Raw genomic sequence first — 21,468 nt, forward strand, 5'->3', positions numbered from 1 at the left:
TAAAAAAATAAATGTTGAAATTTTCTTTTGAATTCCTTTTAAAAATCTTCATCTTTTTCATTAACAGTAATACATACCTAGACCTAATAGTTTTTTCAATATTTTGAATTTTTCCAATTGCATTTGCAAAAGAAATTGACTAGACAGGTTCGACTGGATTCGTCAGCAGAAGAACTAGAAAACACAAATATCATTTTTTCCATATGGAACTACATCAAGAAATTCTTGTTTTTAACAACTTTGCTTGCGTTAACGTCTGAATTATGATTATTTGAAAACTGTATTAATCTCATCAGAATAGAAAACTTTTTAACAACTGAAACTTTAAATACAGCAGAGATCGACACTTTTGCTTTTTGCTTTTTGAAGTCGCTTGAAACTCGAAAAATCTGTTTTGATGTTGCTTTTCTAGAATCATTTTGTGGGTTCTTCTTTTTGTATATGCCTAAAATATGCACGATATGCAAAAATACGCATTTTGCATATAGTCCCAGCCATAGACGTGAGTGTTCTTTATTCCGAGTCGTTGCTATAAATAATTCTCACGTATGATGGACACGCTTTTTTTTTAACGAAAAATTCGACAAAAAAGGAGACGACGATGGCTACGGTGTATAGATACGTACGTGGTTTCTATTGTTTTCGTCGGAATTGTGGGAAATGTCCGGCAACTAGGGACAATAACGATTTTTCTCTCCGCTCGGTATATCATTATTTCTGTACAGATTGAGACACGGCGGCGGAAATCAGCCATTTCAGTAGTCGCGACCTTGGCGACGACAAAGACGAGAATCGAATATGGTTCGTCGAAAAGAGTCATCGATAACACGTGCAGAAATTGCCAGTAGACAAAGGTTGTACTTAAAATTATTAAACTTATATTGGCAGGTCATATAAACTTAAAATTATGAAAAAAAAAGCTACCTAAATAGCCTGTGGCAACGCTGTATTGTGTTTTAAAGATAGATAAAAATTTTCTTCTTCTCAATGGTAGAGGAAGTTAATTATTATAATACAAGTCTCCATTTAACAAGCAAGTATCACTTATTCGGTATAAATTGTCAGCGGTTTGCTGATTTCTGCACTTATTCTTCTGCCGTAAACATATTTTTTCAGTTCATTATCATGACCTGCCTTACCATTATTTGGTCGAGTGTCGTTGTCTACCGAATAAGCATGGTAATTTTGAGTTTTTTTTATTTTTTGCCCATAATCCACAAAGCCTGTACATAAATGAAAAAAATCCGAAAACAGAAGTTATAGCCTTGGATCTCCCACGTTTCATGGTCCAAGAATTTTTCTAATACAGTAAATGGTTTTCGAAAAAATACTTGTTTTCTGAAAGCCGCAATATCCCAATTTGAAATTTGAAGGCGCCCAACTTTTACAGTTTAGATGTGGGTACGGACTTTTACTTTCATGCCACATTTGAAGTCGATAGCTGCAAATTTGAGACACCTATGATATTTATTTAGTATATTTATTAGTATCCCAAACACCTTGCACAATATGTAAAGTAAAAAGCTTGAGTGCAAAAATTTTAGCTATCTTTACGGCATATATTGCCATGTAAAGGAATTTTCCATAAAAGGAGACTATATTTTTCGGTTTTTCCGAAAAAGGGACGCCTGTGCATTTTTCAAAAATAAAGAATGGTGCAGCCGCAGCCCAATATTTTGCGTCCAAAAATGTTTACGATCCCGTAAGCAATTTTCGAGAAATATTTTTTTTCCATATGTGTATGCCAAATTTGAATTCGATATTTTCAAATTTCGGCCACTTATCGCGTTTCATAGCGACATGCGAAAAACAGAGGAAAATCCCTAAAAATGGATGGACGCCACTTTCCAATCGAGGACATTTCCTGTGTGTCTCCAAAGGGGCCAATTTCGGCATCGTAGCTCAAACCGTTCGGAAGTTATTCGCGTTTTTATCGAGCGACGACAGAGAACAGAGAACAGACATTTTTTTTTTCTTTTTCGACGCTGATTAGCAACGACGCACCGTTTCCGAGATGCTAGTTTCGTTGCTTTGGAAAAAATCGATTTCTCGAAATTGCGTTTTATTTATATTTTTGTAAAGCAATGTTATTTTTATCTACCTCTTTATGTACCTGATTCTGGAGCTTTGCGAGCTCTGCGAGGCTGTCTTCACTGGATAGTTCAAAGGGTAAGGGTAAGTACCTGTACTCTGTTAACATCTTACAGATAAGTTTGAAAATAATCATTTTTTTCTTGTGTGCCTGTCGATTAACCTACATTCTTCTTCTTTTATATTTATGTCTCGTACCTAGTTAGGTACGTCATAAGAATACAGATAAATATTTATTAGAATCTTACAATTAAACATTTTTTTAAGGTTCCTGTTTTTTAACACTTTAAAATGTGGAGTTCGTGGGATGAAGCACATGTTCCCCTGTTAGAGGAAGACATGGAAAACGACGCAGAATTTGATGACGAAGTGGAGATGGTAGTCGATCCTAATGACAATTTAGAAGACGAACTACCTCAGCAAATAAAAAAACAACGAAAGTGAATGATGTTTTAACCCTGGAGGAAGTGCATAAAAAAGTGATGAGAGAATTAAACATTGGTTGTACGAGTCGTTGCATACTTTTTTAAAGAAAATGGATTTTCAGTTCCAAACAATTAGTAAACGTCAAGTGCTAATGGAATCTCAAGGACTTTCGCAATGGAGGGTGGATTATAGAAAATATTTATCGAGAACGATTAGTGGCTGAGCTGATCATGGAACTAGGTGATAGCGATAATGACTATTTTTTAATAATGATGGTGCTTTATTATTATTATATTTAATATTTTGTATATATTAATAATTATACCATGTAGAAATAGAACGTAATAAATTGCTTGTTAGTGTCGGTAGATAAATTCCTAGGACGGTCCTGGATTCGTTACGGGTAAGTGTCTGCTCGGCAGGATGTCAACCTGGCGTTTCTTTGCAGACGCGGCGAGGGCGATGTCGACGCCGCCGACGCCCGCCCATCGATCGGGCGCCGTCGAAGAAGAAGCGTCCACGTCGGTCGACGCCGCGCGTCCGCAGCAAGACCAAGACGACCTGCCCGATTGCAAGGTGAGACGTAACTACACGTGCTCCGGTTGCGACTTCTTCACGCAAAACCCCCGCGTGTTTCTCTACCACCTGCGCGACGTGCACAAGGAAAAGGTGCGCATCTACGAGTGTCCGCATTGTCTCTACGCGTCGAAGCACTTCCAAAAACTGCTCCGCCACGCGAAGATGGTACACGGCGATGACGTCGACGTCGACGCCGCGCCGTCGTCGTCGCTCAAACGACCCGAAGAAAATCGACGACGGCGTCGCGACGACGAAGGCGACGACGGACAAGAAGAATCGGCCACGTCATTCGGGTGTTCGGTGTGCGATTACACATCGTCGAGTCGCACGCAGTTGAGCAGACACGAACGCGAATACCACATCAAGACGAAGTTTTTCCGATGCTCGAAGTGCACGTACGTGACGCACATCAAGGCCAGGTACACGAAACACGTCAAGTACCATTCGATGCCGATGATCAAGTGCGACATGTGCGACTTTCGCACCCCGTACAAGTGGAACCTGGACCGCCACTGCAAGAACCACAACGGCAGGGGCGTTTTTCGATGTACCGCGTGCAATTTCACCGCGGATATCAAGCAGAGCTTGACGGTGCACGAGATGAATCATCACACGCCGCCGGTGGGTCAGGCGGCGGGCCTGGCGGCCGCCCGACGCCGCAATAAGGTGGGCGGGAGCGACGCCGCCGACGAAGACGCCGTCGCCGTCGTCGTCGCGGAAGACGACCGGCCCGAAGAGGTGGGTGTCGTTTTTTTTTTCGCAACTGTAGCAATAGTACGGGGTGGCCGATACCTTTTATATAACAGTCGAGTCGGGCGTCTCCAAAACATGCTTTTTAAACGCATAAATCGCTTCTTCTGGTGTCAAAAATCGTTGCCCACGTAATTTATTCTTAATGTATGGGTATTTATTACCTGGTATTCATTTGCGATATTATTTTCTATAAATGAGATCATAAACGGCTTCATTTCATTTTTCTCCTGTTTTTTTCAAAAATAAAAGATATCTTTTTAATATCTGTAATACCACTTTAGATATTTTAAATAAATTTCATCATTATCATTTCTATAAGAAATTTAATATCTTATAAGTAACTCAGTGGCGTGCCACCGACTGCGTGTGGTCAAATAATATTTTGACTAATTAGATCGCCACTGCACTGCAACTGCAACTTTTTTTTTGTGAAAAATAAAATATCTATCTAAAATGAAAGTGCCATAGTACCAAGTTCAAGGTTTTCATCAATAAAATTTAAAACTGCTTTTTCAGCTTCTGGACTTTTTACACTCCGATGGGTACCTTTTAAATGATTATTTACCCTCAAAGTACCTGTTTCACTCAACCTTCAATGTACATTTGAAAATGGTACGACTCTATTAGGAAAGCGATCTTAATATAATCGCCTAACTTCCAGCGAACTGAATTTAAAAACTGATGTCAAACAACCGCCTTGATAACAGAATTAATAATTTTTACAGACACAGAGTTTACAGATAGAGAGTTACTAAGTAAAAAATAATAACATCAGTCAACAAAAACAATTTTTTTTCATTCAAATGCGCATTTTTAGTTCGTAAAGTTTGCTTTTGTCCAATTTACGTCGGCAAGTTGACTTTAATTGATTTTATAAGTCAAATATGGCAGCACTTTGACCTGAAAATAAAATGTGTAATTATTATTATTATTATTATTGTTATACGATTTGTGTTTGGGTCATTAAATAGTCAAACAACAGTCCAACAATCCGGTGAAAACCGCATCTCAATATCTTCATCCTAACCTAAAGTATGAATAAAAGAATTTAAAACTCAAAACGAATTTAGGCGGTAACGAAAAAAAGAAGGAACCAAAAACGCTTTAAAAAATGAGCGTGATTTGGTACATAAAACTTGGTTTAAAAAATTCAATTCTACGCATTGGTGTGATTAACACGTTAAGGATATTTAAGATATGTCCTATTTGATGTATTTAACCAAGCATTATTTTAAACAGCACTGCCAGAATTAGCAAAAAAGCGTTATTGGAGTTAACATTGAGCGCATGCCTTCCTGTCTTTCATGGTCGCTAGTAGTAGAAAGATGTCACCCGCCCATTGCGTTGCTTTGTCTTTGTAATAAAAGTTCCTCGTAATGGTGGGAGGAAATTGCCATGTCATATCGTTGACACGGCCATTAAATCATACAAATGTTCACCTCATCTTCTTTTTACTAAGTTCACCATTGATTTGTACCTGTTGTACCTCTTAGTCGAAAAATGCCGAGACTAGTGCAACGTAGCGACAATAACAACGATATTGTGCAATCGATAACTGCTGTCAAACTGTTTTTCACGCGAGACCGCATCAAATTATCTCGAAATTTATATCGGGCGCGAAGGTTCTTGCAAATGAAACGGGCCACTCGAGAAATACCACCGGTTTTCGATTTTAAATGGACTTGATAAGTGCGATAAGCGCGCACTCTTACAGTATTTCTTATTAAATTGCAGGAAAGTGTTATACGATCCTTTAGCTCTTTTACAGTGTTATAAGAAACTGGGGTGCGATAAACCAGGCTTTTAAGATGCACCCATAATAAAAAGTCAAATCCATTTAAATCTGGGGACCTAGGAGGCCATGGTTGAGGTGCGATCTAAATATTCTCTTTCTGCAGCACTAAAGTACATTCACCGAAAACTGTTCAAAATTAGTATTGCAATTTTTTTGAAATTTTGAAGACAAATCTTAAGTGTACGGCTTAAAAATTTTCAAATTTAGGTGAACGGGGAGGTTATAGAGGGTGCGCTTAGGGGTACAAATTTATGGGTCTAATAAAAAAAATTAATTTAGATAAAAAAAAAATGAAAAATTCAATTTGAAGGTAAACTTGATCTAATTATTTGAAAAATCGAATTTTTTGGATTTTGGGAAATTTTAGTTGGAATTTTTGATCCCCCCACCCCGCTTAAAAAAATGCAAAAACAATTTTTTGCGAAAAATAAAAGGGTTTATATTATAAATTTAAAGCGAAAATTCTGAAATTTCTTTATAATTTCTATTTTAAATTTTACTAGGCAAATTTTATAGGTCAGCTTTTTTTTTAAATAGAATTTCATTCAAAAAATTGAGAATTTCGTTAAATTTTAGTAGGGAAAACTAGTTGGCAAAAAAATTTTTTTGGATGAAAAAATTTGTACTCTTCTAGGCCCCCAGGATTAGTGTGCCTAAGGGTAGTGAGCGGGTAGAAAATAGGAGCATTTTAGTTCATTTTTTTTTATATTATTTATGAATTATATGTAAGTTTGGTTATTTAAATAATTCATACTTGATAACACGCGATCACTCACTTTTAACGTCCAAAAATAACGCTGGCGTATAAACTATCTCAATTTTTTTTGGGCCTGATTACTTAATTACTTGATTACTAATTACTAAGTATTTATTTTTTGTAAACCGACGGCGCAGTTAACACACGACCAAGTTCGAAACTTGTTGCGAAAATGCTTGTTAACATGCCGGCGAAACACAAGGCGATAAAATAATATTTGGAATGAACTTTATAATATACCTTGTCAAGAAGTCTACACGTGCGTGTATTATTTAAAAATATGCGAACTTAAGATACCGGAACAAACAAAATTATTTTACCTAATACAAAACAAATGTGAAACTGATTGGAAATGGACAGTGCAACTCAAGAAAAAAAGATAAGTTAAGTTTTGATAAAATACCACAAACTGGGCACTGCTAAGAAAATGTGTCATAACCTTAAAGACTTTGTAAGAAAAAAATAGGATGTACACTTATATTAACAAATTACTATATTTTATTTTTTCTGTTGGTGTTACTCATTTACACTTTCCAACAGAGGCAAAACAACGTCATCTGATGAAAAACAAACGGTTTTTCTCATAAAATAACGTTATTGGCTTTGTTTTGTTTGCCCTGGGACGAAATATTGAATTTCAGTTGGGCCATGTAATGCAAAAAACTCCCAACCCTCGCAGAGACACTAGAGATGAGAAAGGAAACGGTTGCGCATGGTCTTCCTCTTAGATTTTTTAAAATACTTATTCCGAAATTATTTTTTTGTTTCTCTGAATGCCTTTTTTACAGCAGTTTCTCATAATATCAATAAAATCATCAGCCATATAAACACTTTGGAATGATTTTAATTTGGAACCTGAATCGTTCGGTAAGAGGCTGTGTCCCGAGATATAATATCACATAATAACAGAATAACTTTTGAGGAAATATACCTATGTATGTATGTATGTTAATTGCGAATCCCAATTTTATATAACATCTCAGTTCTATTAGAATTTGAGTGCAGTAGATTATAAAAAATGGTGTGGATGCACGAAACAGCAGAACAGTAATGTGAGAGGCGGAATACTCTGGATGTACAACGCTTAATGAAGCCCAAAATCAGAAGTGATTTAGGCACAATAGACGATGGTATGTGTAAGTCAATTTAATATCGAGTAACACACCAAGATCCCTTATTACGGAGTCCTGTATTACCGGTGACCCTTTTATATTATAAGTATAACGCATGGAGTTTCTGCTCCGGTTGAAGTTCACTAGTTGGCATTTATTAATATTTAGTTCAATTCCATTAAAATCGCACCACAGCGATAGGTGATCTAAATCGGATTGGAGTTTTATACAGCCATCAGCATTTTAGCTTCTCCTGTAGAATTTTAGGTCGTCGTGATGAAAACATAAGGCAACATCGAATAGTAGGGGTCCCAGGTGTGATCCTCGCGGAACACCAGAAGGAACTATCAAATGCCTTTAAAAAGTCTGTGTAAATGACATGAACGTGATTGAACAATTATTCCAGTGTAGCGATGGGGGAGAAATCCAAATTGTTGGTCGATAAAGCAACCTTTCAGGCCAGCAGATAAATATTCGCAGACTAAACTTTCGAACACTTTACGAATACAGCTCAGGATACTGATGGGCCTATAATTGTAGACGGATTTTAGGATAAGAGCAATGAAGTTTTATTTTCAGTAAGTTCCCGTTTTTAAAGAGTGGTTAAAGATAATATAATGTGGTCTAGAAAGTATGAAGCTGCAATGCCATCGGGACCGGGTCTTTTGTTTTTATCTATAGCCGACAGTTTCTCGTAAATAGATGAAATCGAAATGTGTATGTGTGAAAAGCTGGCGTCTCCGGAAGGCAGTGCATCTTCAGAGACAGAGTCCTTGTCACTATACATGTTCGAAAAATAGTCCGCAAATAAATTGACAATATCCTCACCTACAGAACAGGTCACGTCGCCAAAATGCACAACCGATGGAATACAGTTCATTTCCTTTTTACTGTTGACGAACTTCCAAATTTTTCCTGCGTTTTTCAAAATTTACATTTGGCCCTTAAGTCGGAAAATCTGTTATAGTCTCCATATATCCCGGTTTCAAGATATCGTTTATGTGATTTCTTCTTCTCAATCATTGTACCTTTAAGCTCTGGAGAAACCCAAACTGGAAACTTCTTAATGGAACGTAAATATCGATAGCTAAATAAACTATATCCTAGAACACGTTGACCATATCCTCATGGGTTTTGTTAGTAAATAACTTGTCCTATTCGAACTGCGACAAAAACTCAGTCACTGCACCCAAGTTCGTTGATTTAAAATCTGTATAAAGGCCGTCACCCCTTAGACCGGAACTGTCGAGATGTACGTTGTGGGTATTCCTGATAAAGGCAATGTTTTTTGAAGACCAGAAGTCAAGCACTCACATTCATAATCTTCTTTGCGTAATGTTTTCAGCTTCATCGGCTAACTCTAAACTTTTGGATTCCTTCTGCGTCAGTTCATAGATCGCGGAATTCTTATTTTAGGATCTGGTGTGTCAACCAAGTGGGTTGAAGGTTTTATGTTAAAATGAAGAGTATGTACGAATGCATATTTCGAGGTCTAGAGTCGACATTGGGTTGGAAAGATTTTGCAGAACCAATTATTGACCAGATTACAAGTTAATCTAATTTTTCCATATAATGTTGGTGTGGTAGCTTTTTGCATAACAGGGCCCATTTGACAGGACGTCAATTTGGCCGTTTTTTGATCGCCGCGAAGCCATTTCAAATATTTATAGATTGCGATTTAGAATCGTGTGTATTTGTACGGCATCGGTGTCGTCCTTGCATCGATCAATAAGCGATCGTCCGCCGGCTCGTCGACAGTGCTTTACAAAAACTCTTGTAAAAACTCAGGCTTCCAATCGACCTTGAGATTTTGTGCCCCGCGTGTACTCATCGGTTATGCGGGGTTATTATTATCAAATTGTCTATACAGAAACGACTTAAAATCGCAAGCACCAAAGTAGGGACTAAAATCGACAGTGAAAATGCTTCAGTCTAGTCGATTTCTTGCCGCACGAAAGTTAAAACTCGGGTGTGTTTTGCTAAGTACGTGAAAATTTAAGAATTAACATGGATAAAAATACCATATTTTTTTTTAAATGCTTACGGAACCCAAGACAACCATATAGGACAATATTCGTTTGGCAGCTCTTAAATCTATTATTCAAAAAATGCATATTTCCATATCAGTTGCAAATTGAAGATAAAAAATATAAGGACCACATATATAACAGAGAGGCCACCAAGACAGTAAATTCCAAAAAATGTGGAGCGTGTGGTGGTTTTCTGCAGCCAGTTATTGAAGCAAGAAGCAGTAAAACTAATGTAGTTAGTTATAACGTGACATGTTAATTATTATTTAACTAATTACATCCACTATGGCAAACAATACCGCATTATAACCTCCTTTGTAGTTAAAACGTGTTTCCCGTCAAGCAGAAAAAAAATTTCAAGAGATTGTAGAAATAATTCTGTATTTTCATCCATTTATCTCTTGCACCTAAAACAAAATAAATTATAACAATATTTTAAATAAACACAAACAGTGACGCATCGTCATATTTCGAAGAATTGGGACAAGAACATGAGTCCTTACAAAAGAAAAATAGTCTATTGTCTCCAAAAAAAAAAAAAAACGTGCAGAGCGGTGTCCTAAATAAAACACCACCTGTTCTGGGAGCGATGAGTAGATTAGAATCTTTAGCCGAAAATTTCCGCGAAGATGAATTTGATACATTCGGGCAGGCTATAGCCAACCAACTACGTAGTTTACGATTAACGAATGTTATTAAGCGCCAGAAGTTTATAAATAATTACGTAACAGAGGAAAGATGTCAAGTGTTAAATTCACAAGATCTTTTAATTTTCAAGCCTGCCAGCCAATGTTCTCACCAGTTTCCAAATTCCAAATACACTCAGCATTACTCACGGACTCACGAAGACTATTTTGACGGCTGTTTCCAAGTACAAGAAAATACTGAACAATACGATTTTCTGTCGCAAGCTGTTAAATGCCTTAATGCAAATTATATCGACAACTATACTTTCATTTTTTAATTACCATAATATAATCTTGTAAAACATATGATGTCCAATACATCTTTCAAAAATAATGAAATTGTGCATTCTGAAACTCTAAATGACTCTGCAAGGGTAGTTATCGTCGGTAGGGTAGGGAATTTTAGGGTAATTTCTTATTTAATTTATGGCGAATGCACTTCACGCATATTAGTGTCAATAACTGCTTTTTACAAAACTGTGTATCAGTTCAGTATCAGTAGCAGTTTCAGTCAAGCTCTGAAGAAGCCAGCAAGATGATTGGCGAAACGTCAGCAATTTCGACTCGGCAAAAACCGACGCAGGAGGAATCCAGAAGTTTTGTAAAAAGCATTGCAGTAGCCTGTGGAAGTTTCTGTGAAAAATTGGTGTCAATAACTTTTTGAAGTAAAGTGTCAAACTGGTCTGTCATGATTCTTAAACGTTTTCTAAAATATTCAGGATCTTCTGATCTCCGTTCCACAAGCGAAGTAACTAAAGCACCCAATATATTACGTCGGCAAATCCATTTACGTTTTTTCATTTGCTTCTTTTTTTGTTCTTTGAGCAATTCCTGAACAATTAATTTACCAACCATTTTCATACCAGCACGTAAAACACCTGCTCTGGTTAACATTTTCAAAAAATATATACCGAGTCGTTTGCGTTTGTGTAAATGGAGAAGCTATGCGGCTATAGCAAGGCGTTATCGAATGAACTTGCTACACGTTGAAAATCTGCTCGTGTAAACCCACTTTTAGTTGCCACGAAAGAAGATCACCCACCTTCACCCGACGCTAAAAAATACGATACGCAACACGAACGATTCTGCTGGGGGTTTTAAACACGCGAAATAACGTAACGGCACCGGATCAGCTGTTTCGTCGCTCTTCTTTACCGCGACCGATCTTTTGCCCGGCTTGGTACCCGTGACCATAACAACCGATAAGAAGAAGTACAACCACGGACCGACGAAACCTGACGATGACGACGGACGAGATGAAAGAAAAAAAAAAAAAAAGAACGCCGCCGCGTGTCTACGCGTTATTTTCGGAACGATGTTTGTTTTGATGCGGGGCGCCCGTCCAAATTTAACACGTCTCTCGCAAGGAATAGCGCGTCGTTTTTTTTTTTTGGCGAAATCGGACGAAGGGAATTGTGACGTAACGGAAAACGTGAGGCGGCCGAGATTTTTTGGCGGTCTGCCTAATTCCTACACAGCGACCCACCGTTTCTTATTTTCATACGTATTCGCATACTTTTGTTTCTTTGTGCCGAGTTAAATCGGCCACGTGGGTACTTTGTCGGTGCCTTATTTCTTGGCATGTCGATGTCGATTATTCGCGTTTATGGTTGACGAACAAACTCGTCGAGTGTAAATGGAACTCGCTATGATTTTCATCAATTTTTGGCGTCAATTCGGCAATGCCAACTATGTAAATCGTAAGTCAAAACTAATACTAGTTTTACGCCGAAGTGAACTGGGAAGCAATCTCTTTGACGTCTCAAAATGTCATTTAACAGTTCAGTATTTTGAGGCAACGTTTGTCTATTTCTGTTTTTGACTGGTGTTTAATTGTTTTATTGAAATGTTTAAGTTTAATGTTATGCGAAAAAAGTAAAAGAATTAGAAAAAGAAATGCTGTGGTGGGCTAGGCCTTGGCTAGAAGGTAAAAATAAACGCCTAAAATTGGTTAAACAGTTTAGACAGTTTTTGAGGGTGTCGTAAAACGGCAAATTTCCTTTGAAGTTTGTATTTGATTCTGCTTTTTTCTTTTTGGTGCTTGGAATTTGTCATCATCGTGATGCTGCCTCTGCGTTGGTTTCGCCATTTCATTTTCTCAATGTCCCTGTGAAACCTCTCTCCCTGTTCTTCGCTAACTGCTCCAAGATTTTCAGGAAATGGTTGGAGTATGAAAACAGGAAAGGCACTTTCTGTGTTGACTTTGCATAATGTTCTTATCTGCGGCCCAATAAAAATACCTTCTTTTATCTTGGCATTGTATATTTGAAACACTGTCCATTTTTGTCCAGGCCTTTAACAAACTGATTCATCAATCCAATTTTGTTATGAAGAGGAGGCAGTAAAATTTTATTTGGGGTGAACTAAGCTATCTCCTCATGCATTTTTGCTGCCAGGTATAAGACTTGTTCTAGAGGACCATTATGTTTGAGTCCAATGTCTAACTCTTGCCCGACTACCTCACTCATAAATAATGCATGGAAATTTTGTACAACCCCCGTGTTGTCCTAGGGGCATGCACAGCACTTGAAGGTCGCCACATAGCATCCACTGATGTTCTCGGTCGTTTATTTTCTTCAACTGATGTCCTAAACTTTCATAAGTTTCTTTTAAAGGTACTCAATATGCAACGGCAACTGAGGCTATATGTGTCCGTTGGAAGGTGCAAATCTCAAATTAAATCATTTAATTCGCTCTGGTTAAACACTTCGGGCTCTCTGATATCCGGTGTGAAATCTTGCGTCATTTGGGTTGGAATTATTGATACGGTAGATATCAGTACATCTGGTCCGCCCGGGAACCGCTCGAACAGCCGAGTTAACATTGGGATACACAATTTGGTTCTTTTTTTTCTGTTGTATCTTTGAAAATAACTCATCACCAACACCAAAGGTTAAACGTTTCTTTCTACCTTTTTGTCAGTTTCTTATTGCTTGAATGCAAACGGAACAAACAGTATGAGGAGCCCAGGACTTGTCTTGGTCGCCAATTTTTACACCAAGATGAGCACGGTATACATTTTTCACAAAAGAAGTTGTAGTTTGCTTTTGCTTTACTACGATATAACTACCACAGATAAAACAAGAGTTATTTGGATTGTTCGCACAATGTCGTTTTTCCATATTTATACATTCTAGAACATTAGAAATACGCAACAACGAAGAAAACAGCCGCGGACACAGGAACACACACGAGGAACAAGCTCTATTTACAAAATTGGATTCCCGTCGGTTTTTGTTGAGTCGAACTTGCTAACGTTTCACCAGTTGGCTTCTTCAGAGCTCGACTGAAACTGGCTCACATTTTAATCTGTAACTGCTTATATATTGTTTGACGGGGGCGGAGCTAAATGAGTTGCATAAACACTGTCTCGGATGACTGCGTCCCATATTGGTGACAGGTCTGGCCTGAGTCGCAGTTAAGATTGTTAGGTTGCTTATGGTTTTTGGACAAGTGGTAAATCTGGTTTTGACGTTATATTTCTTTAGAACTTTTGATATGTGGTCAGTGGTGTTTTGAATGTAAGAAAATACAACAGTGGCAAGTGTTGCTTTCGGCCTCATTGGTATTGGAAAGTTGTAGTGAAGTGAAAGAGGGAAGTTGCTTTAATTCTGGGTTCAGTGACTCGGAATTGTAGACTGTAAACAAAAGAGTTAAGGTATCGGTCTGTGTAGGTAGGTTTTCTGTAAATACAACGACCCCATGTTAGGTCTGATTTTCTATTGATAAGAATATCTGAAAATGGGAGGTTATTATTAGTTTCTAATTCAATGGGTGTAGAGAGTTTAAATATCTAAGAAAATCTACTAGGGATTCTTGACCATGAGGCCAAATGACAAAAGTATCATCGACGTAGCGCTTCCATAATTTTGGTTTCAAATAGAAGGTGTCTCTTCTCCAAAGACATCCATAAATATATTCTTGATGACTGGTGATAATGGAGAAGCAATAGCTGTTCCGGAAGTTTAAAAATTTGACCGTTATGAGGAAAATATGTTCTATATTCTCGGATTTTAATATATCTGAAATGATGTTGAGGGTTTCAGGAATAGGAACTTTAGTAAAGGGGATTCTACGTCGAAACCAACCAGAATATCGTGTGTATCTAATGTAATGCTTTTTAATTTAATTTAATTTAATGAAGTGAAAGGGATTAAGTACAAAACTACCAGTTTCACTGTAAAAGGTTTTAATATGCAAAAGTTCTATCTTCGATTCGGCAAAGACAAAATTCAACACAATATATAAGCAGGTACAGAGTAAAATGCGAGTTAGTTTCAGTCAAACTCTGATGATAGCAAGTTCGACTCAACAAAAACCGACGCAAGAGGAAGCCGGAAGCCTGTGGAAGTTTCTTTGAAAAAATATGATGAAGCGATATGGCGTGTTTTGGGGAAAAATGTCCAATAAGCGTTCGTTTTTCGAAGGCAATAAGGCGAAGCGACATTATCGGAGCGATGTCAAACATTCGTCATAAACTTCGTGAGCGTACGCGCGCGGAAGTTTCGCACCGATTACACACTCGCACACACATACACACGCGCGCACACCTATGTCGGTCGTCTCGAAGGTCGCCGTGCCGCGAAAACCCGACGAATTATTTTAAACCGGGCCCGCGGAGCGTCAAACGTCAGTATCGTCGCAGTGGTCGTACGACGTCGTGTTATACGAGGTGTGCGCGTCGGGTAAACACCTGCGCTTATCGCGTTCGCAAACGATAAGAAACCACTCGCGCGATCTTTGCCTTTGGGCGTGCACCGACCGAGACGTTTTCCTCCAGGCGACGCCGCGTCGACTTCCCTCAGATGACGTCCCGATGGCCAAGCACCACGACAAACTCAAGAAAGCGTCGAGACCGGTGCCCAACCTCATCCCCATACCTTCGAAGGGCGTGTCCGCGACGATGAGCCAGGCGGTCATCAACGACATCTGCTCCAAGTCGGCCAACAGTTCCTTAAAGGACCTCGCGTCCCTCTTCGGCAGCGAGGACGTATTCAAAAGGGACCCCCAGCAGCAGCCCAAGGTGGTACCCGACCTCATCCCTGCCGCGCGTGCCGACTTCAAGCAGAAAAACGCGTCGTTCTTCGACAAGCTCAAGGAGAAGCTCGAGTTGGGAGGCGGTACCTCCGCGTCGAACCTCATTTGCAATCTGTGCGGCCACGAGAGCAAGTGCCTCACGGAACACGTGAGGCATCAGAACGCGTGCGGCAACGAACCTAGGAGCTGCGGCGTGCGGAACCCGCCCCGCCTCTCGAACCTGGGCGGTTCGAGTAGGTGCCAGTACTGCAGGCAACGTTGCAAATCGACCGCAGACCTCTACAATCACGTGATGACGTGCGCGGAAGCTCTAAGATCCGTCGAGGAGGAAGACTTGAAGCTCGAGCCCGTGTCCGAATTGAAGATCGAAGACGTGGAGGAAGAACAAGAGGAGGTAACGGAGGAAGCGGCAAAACAGCCGCACCCGATGGAGAACAAAGTGTTCGTGTGGAATGATATCGTGGTGCCGATGGACCTCGAGGTGGACGACTCGAATTACGAGTACACGGACGACAGGGGCGACGAGACGTCGCTCGATCTCTCTATAAGGACCCAGGTGCCGGAGAACAACAACAACAACAATATGGTGAAAAACCACGCTACGGAGAAGGTGGCGACCCACGGCAACGACATCAGCACCGCGCAGCACAAGCGGGTGTTCAAGTGTCCTCACTGCACCTTCTGGGCGTCCACCGCGTCCAGGTTCCACGTCCATATCGTCGGCCATCTCAACAAGAAACCGTTCGAGTGTTCTTTGTGCTCGTACCGATCGAACTGGCGCTGGGACATCACCAAACACATCAAGCTGAAGTCGGTGAGGGACCAGGCGCACGAATCGGCCCGGGTACTGATGACGGACGAGACGGGCAGACGAAACTACACCAAGTACAACAAGTACCTGACGGAGATACCGTTGAGCAGTTTGCATTTGTCGTCGGAGACGAGCGGCGGCTGCGGCACCAGGCCAAGGCACCTGGAGAAGGTGCCGTCGTCGCCGACGAGGTCGGAGAAGAGGGCAGGGTCGCCGGTGGAAGCGGCGAAGGGCGCCGCGACGACGACGGAGAGGAAGAGGTCGTCGGACGCCAAGAGGATACTGTTCAAGTGCAAGAGGTGCAACTACAGGTGAGCGTGAGACTAGGCTAATACCGGGAAAAAGTCAAAAAATATTGTGAAATAGTTGGATAGTTGCGGATAAGGGTTCCGATTTAAAATAAAATATATTAGATATATTTTGGTTCCACCGGAACATAACTGATGTTAATCTAAATTTGTTTAACTGGTGATTTATTTAAGCGTTAGTCGAAAAATTAAGATAATTTTTAGATTTGTTTTAGTTAGATAGGAATTTTAATGGAAAATTCTTAAACTAGTATTTTTTTTCTATGCGTTAGTTGAAAAGTTATAAGCCATTTCCCATGATAAAGATTTACGTAAATATAAAATAAACTATCGGGAAAGGGTTCGATAATCTCAGTTTCATGATTTTAATGGAAAATTGTTAAGCTGGTAGTATTTTTTTACAAGTTAATTGAAAAAGTTTTGTATCATTTTCCATAACGAAAATGTATGTGAATTTAAAACGAAATATCGGGAACAATTTTGGATTAATTTTGGTTAATTACAAAAAGTAAGGGGGACGTGGAAAATCGTTAAATATGTTATTTCATTGCTTTTATAAAAATTGTGGAAATGTGTGTAACAAATTACATATATCGTAAAAAATTCTGGTAATGGAACACTTTTATACTTTATTTTAAAAAGCGACTACTCATCTTACAAACTAATCTGGAGATAACAAAAATATCGGTTAATGGAAAGGTGGAAAAGCAATGGTGGAAATGGAAAACCCGGAAATGTTAAACGATGGAATATAACTCCAAAATAGCACACAAATGTCTGCCACAATCTAGAAAATATTACGTAAATTTGGCATCCATTCATTAACAGGTCCGTACTTGATAGTTGACTATAGGTTGGAACAGTTTTTGTTTCGTTATCCGGTCGTACATATTTTAAATGCTGAGTGGGGTGGGGGTGGGGGCACTTGCAATATGACGCTTCCGATTGGGTACTTTTTTTTTGATAAAAATGGCGGCGGAGGGGAGGCAATGGCGATAAAAGAGCCAATAATAAAAATAAAAACCTCTTATCGCCTTGTCGTTTGTATTAGGTTAGTGAATTGTAGATAGACGAGAGAGAACGACAGGATTTTTTTTTATCTCCGCCATTACGCAATAGGTTTTCCTAGTAACGGATTCCAGAAAACCCGCCGTATTTACCTACGCTCGGTCACAAAAAAAACCCTTACAACGTATTCAAAATGAAAAAAAATCTTGAAAAAGGCAATAAAATCGAAATAATTTGATATAAAATACAGCCTTTCCTAATCATAGTCATAGTCATTTTCCGTTCTTCTTTTTTTCGTAGAAAACAAGGAAAACGACTATAACCGCTTGCTTTAACGTTACACAATATAACCGCGATTGTAAAATTTTTATGGGCTAGTCTGCCATTGCACGAACGAATTCGCCATCTTTCGAATAGCGTCACTCGCATGTATAAAACTGCAAATTAAATTTGGTTGCGATAAGCGCCCGAGCGGTCTATACAGGGCGTCATCTAATCGAATGTCGATAATTAAGATAGAAGATAAAAAGACAACAAGAAAAATATCATTATTTAGTGTACCAAAATTTTTTAGAAATATACCAGTGGCGGGCGTACGGAATTTCACATGTCTATGATTGCACGCCACTGATTTCTCTTAAAGTAAAAATTGTTCTTACAATATCTAAACCAATCCAATTTTTTGATTTTTTCAATCCGATGTACGGTTTTCGCTTAACAAAATGAAAACCTTCTTTCTGCATGGTCATAACGATATCGTTAATATGACGACATGCAGAGATATATTTTTCCCACCTAAAATAAAACATCTAGTTATTAGTTACCAACTAGTGTCCTTCAGAAAAAAATATATTAGAAGACTGTTTTTTTTTTACTGTTATAGTGTTAATGAAATAACATAACATCCTAACAACAAGATAAATAGTAAACGATTTTTATTTAAATTTGTTTTATTTATTTTAGTGTACGTACTTCGTATTCGTACTTCGATTTTTGGATATTTTCATAAAACTGATAGACAATTACAGAATTTAGAAATCATAATAATAATAATTCAATATCATATTAACAATATTTTAAACTAAAACCGTACATCGGATTGGAAAAAATCAAGAAATTAAATTTTGATTTAAGATTAAGATTTTTTATTTTAAGAGAAATAAATGGCATACTATATATATATATATATATATATATATATATATATATATATATATATATATATATATATATATATATACAGACGAATCATATCGTGAGCTTAAAAAAGATCCTACCTCAACTAGAGAACGGAACCCTACATCTGTTATTAAGGCTTCTTCTCTATTAGACTCCGTGAAAAAGTCTGTCACCCCTCATAACTCTAAAATTCCTCGTCTCTACGGACTCCCAAAGATTACCCCTTCGACCTATTGTCAACACCTTCTCGAACATATTCTCCAGCTTCCATATTAAAACCCTTTACGGGGAAAACTGTATTTAATTCCTTTCACTTCATTGAACAATTAAAAAGCATTACATCAGATACACAAGATATTCTGGTTAGTTTGGACGTAGTATCCCTCTTTACTAAAGTCCCTATTTCTCAAACTCTCAACATCTGCTCATTTTAATTGGAAAATGCTTGTCTGGAACATATTTTTCTCATAACGGTCAAATTTTGGAACAGACGTATGTCGACGATACTTTTGTTGTTTGACCTCATGGTCAAGAATCCTTAGTAGTTTTTTTAGACATTTCACAGAATTAAAACACCTTACTTCTGCTCTTTTCTCTAATAATTTCAACATCACAAAATACACTTCACCACAACCTTCCAATAGCAATGAGACCGAAATCAATCTCACACTTGCCACTGTTGCCCTTCCTTATATTCAAAACTTCACCGAACACATAGCAAAAGTTGTCTAAAAATCTCTCAACATCTTTGGAGAGACCGGACGAAAAATGTCAACCGGACTCAAAGAACGTGAAAGAGCCTTTGAACTAAGACAAATAAACTCATCAGCTGTTGCCGAACACACTCATCAAACCGGACATAAAATTTTACTCGATAAAACAAAAATTCTTCCATGTAATCAATTCGTCTACCAACGAAAAATGCGAGAGTCTATAGCGACCAAACAATCGTAACCGCGACTCAGGTTTTTACCTGTCATCAATATGCGAATCATCCGAGACGGTGTTTATGTCCCTCATTTAGCTCCGCCCCGTCAAATAATATATAAGCAGGTACAGAGTAAAATGCGAACCAGTTTCGGTCAAGCTCTGAAGAAGCCAACAGGATGATAGCAAGTTTGACTCAACAAAAACCACGAAGTTATGATTTTGAGGATTTGACAAAGATTTAATCAATTTTTCTGTATTTTCAAATAACTATTACGAATTTTACTGACTTTGATTAATAATTAATAATACAATTATTAAAATCAAAAATCTATTGTAAATAATTAATTGGACATTAATAGATTCATTTTGTTAATCTCCCTAGCTTCTAAAACATTTAGTTTTTTGCTTTTTGATTGTAATTAAACTTGTGAATTGCTGAATTTGAGTGAACGGTGGCACAGTTTGAATCTGAATTTTCATATGCTCTTTTGTTTGCGTTAATGCGTTTTTAGGACAAGATCCACATTTTTGTTTCTCCATCTCAATTATTATTTATCAATGCATTGCTATTAGAATTAGCAATCACATTTTTGCACTTATTTTGCGTTACAAGCTGACAGTTTTGAAGTTTTCCTAAGCAATTTTGCGATTAGTCAACCTGCAGCTAGCAGAATTATTAAAGAAGACAGTAATTGTAATGTCGGGTCGCCTATTGCTCGTATATATTAAGTTTGGCACCAATATCCTTCTATTTGCCTTAAACTTTTTTGTTTCTGCATTGCCCGACCTAAAAATACAGCATATTTCGATAGCAAAAAAATCTCATTTTACTTATCGGTATAAGAAAATGATGAAAGGAGTGGCACGCGTCTGAGACGTCGGTTATCTATGGTAGGTTATGTTCAACGCGTTCTTCTTCTTCGTTGTGGTTAAACCGGCCAGACGGCTATTATCCAATTGGCGACTTCGATAGCAAGGTTAGTCTTGAAAATGAATCTGGAAGAAGCATGCCAATTTATTGTTTAAAGTGATAACAATAATCAAATCCTCGACGTATGATTGTAAATAGAAAACCGGGGCTTATTTTATACGTAAAAATGTACCATTATAATTCTCACGCGCTCGCGTTACATAACCCCGCGGAATAATTACAATAATCGTTATTTATCGGCAAAAATTAAATGCCCGCGCTCGCACATAGTATTCATATTCGAAATTGGCGAGATTTCGGACCTTGAGCGCACGTATCGTAAATACCGTAATTTCGCAAAAAAAAAAAAAAAACGTTTTCTTCGGAATATTTTCACGCGAATTCGCCAGATAACGTTGTTAGTTCCGGCAAAACTCGCAGCGTCCCCTGTCGTGAATCATAGGTATTCGTTTTTTTTTTTCATCGATAGTTTGTCCGTAAAATTAACTACAGTTCCAAAACATCACCTGGGATATTTTATTATTAATTCGTATCTAATTCTTATTTTGTGGTTTTTCCTTATACGCTTTTGATTTTAAGTAATATCTGAGGATTTTGCAGGCCAGTCTATTGAACCCCTTATTCTACCAATCCACTGCCGTTTACATAGAGTAGTTAGGAATCAAAGAGTCGTTAATGAGAGCTGGAGATCGATGTACCTTTTCTAGAAAGTAGTTAGGAGTACAGTGAACACTTCGGCTAGAACCATTACAAAGAGTAGTTAGTAGGAACTGGAAATCGATGTAGTTAGGAATCAAAGAGTAGTTAAAGGAAGCTGGAGATCGGTATAACTTTTATACTCAGTCAGAGATCGTTGCATCTAATGCAGCTAGTTGTGGGAATAAGCAAAAGCTAACAAATCTGGTACGGTAAATAGCTAGGGAGAACTAGATTTGTCTATTACAAAGAATAGTTAGTGAAAGCTGGACGTCTATGTATCTTTTACAGATAGTAGTTACTAAGAGCTGAAGGACCTTTTGTAGAGAGTAGTTACTG

The 21,468-nt window shown here is 38.3% G+C and overlaps 1 protein-coding gene across 2 annotated transcripts in view; it reads left to right on the forward strand.

Moving 5' to 3' along the window:
- LOC132697519 (zinc finger protein 142-like) overlaps positions 1-21,468 on the forward strand; it is a 49,611-nt gene that overhangs the window by 22,951 nt on the left and 5,192 nt on the right. For both annotated transcript variants that reach the window (XM_060663121.1, XM_060663122.1), the window contains exons 2-3: positions 2,966-3,834; positions 15,010-16,388. In XM_060663121.1, coding sequence (XP_060519104.1) covers positions 2,980-3,834; positions 15,010-16,388 — 2,234 coding nt within the window. In that variant the 5' untranslated portion in view covers positions 2,966-2,979. The remainder of the gene's footprint in view (positions 1-2,965; positions 3,835-15,009; positions 16,389-21,468) is intronic.

The sequence above is a fragment of the Cylas formicarius genome, unplaced genomic scaffold (assembly GCF_029955315.1).
Source record: "Cylas formicarius isolate icCylForm1 unplaced genomic scaffold, icCylForm1.1 PGA_scaffold_1__22_contigs__length_36826433, whole genome shotgun sequence".
Lineage (NCBI taxonomy): Eukaryota > Metazoa > Arthropoda > Insecta > Coleoptera > Brentidae > Cylas > Cylas formicarius.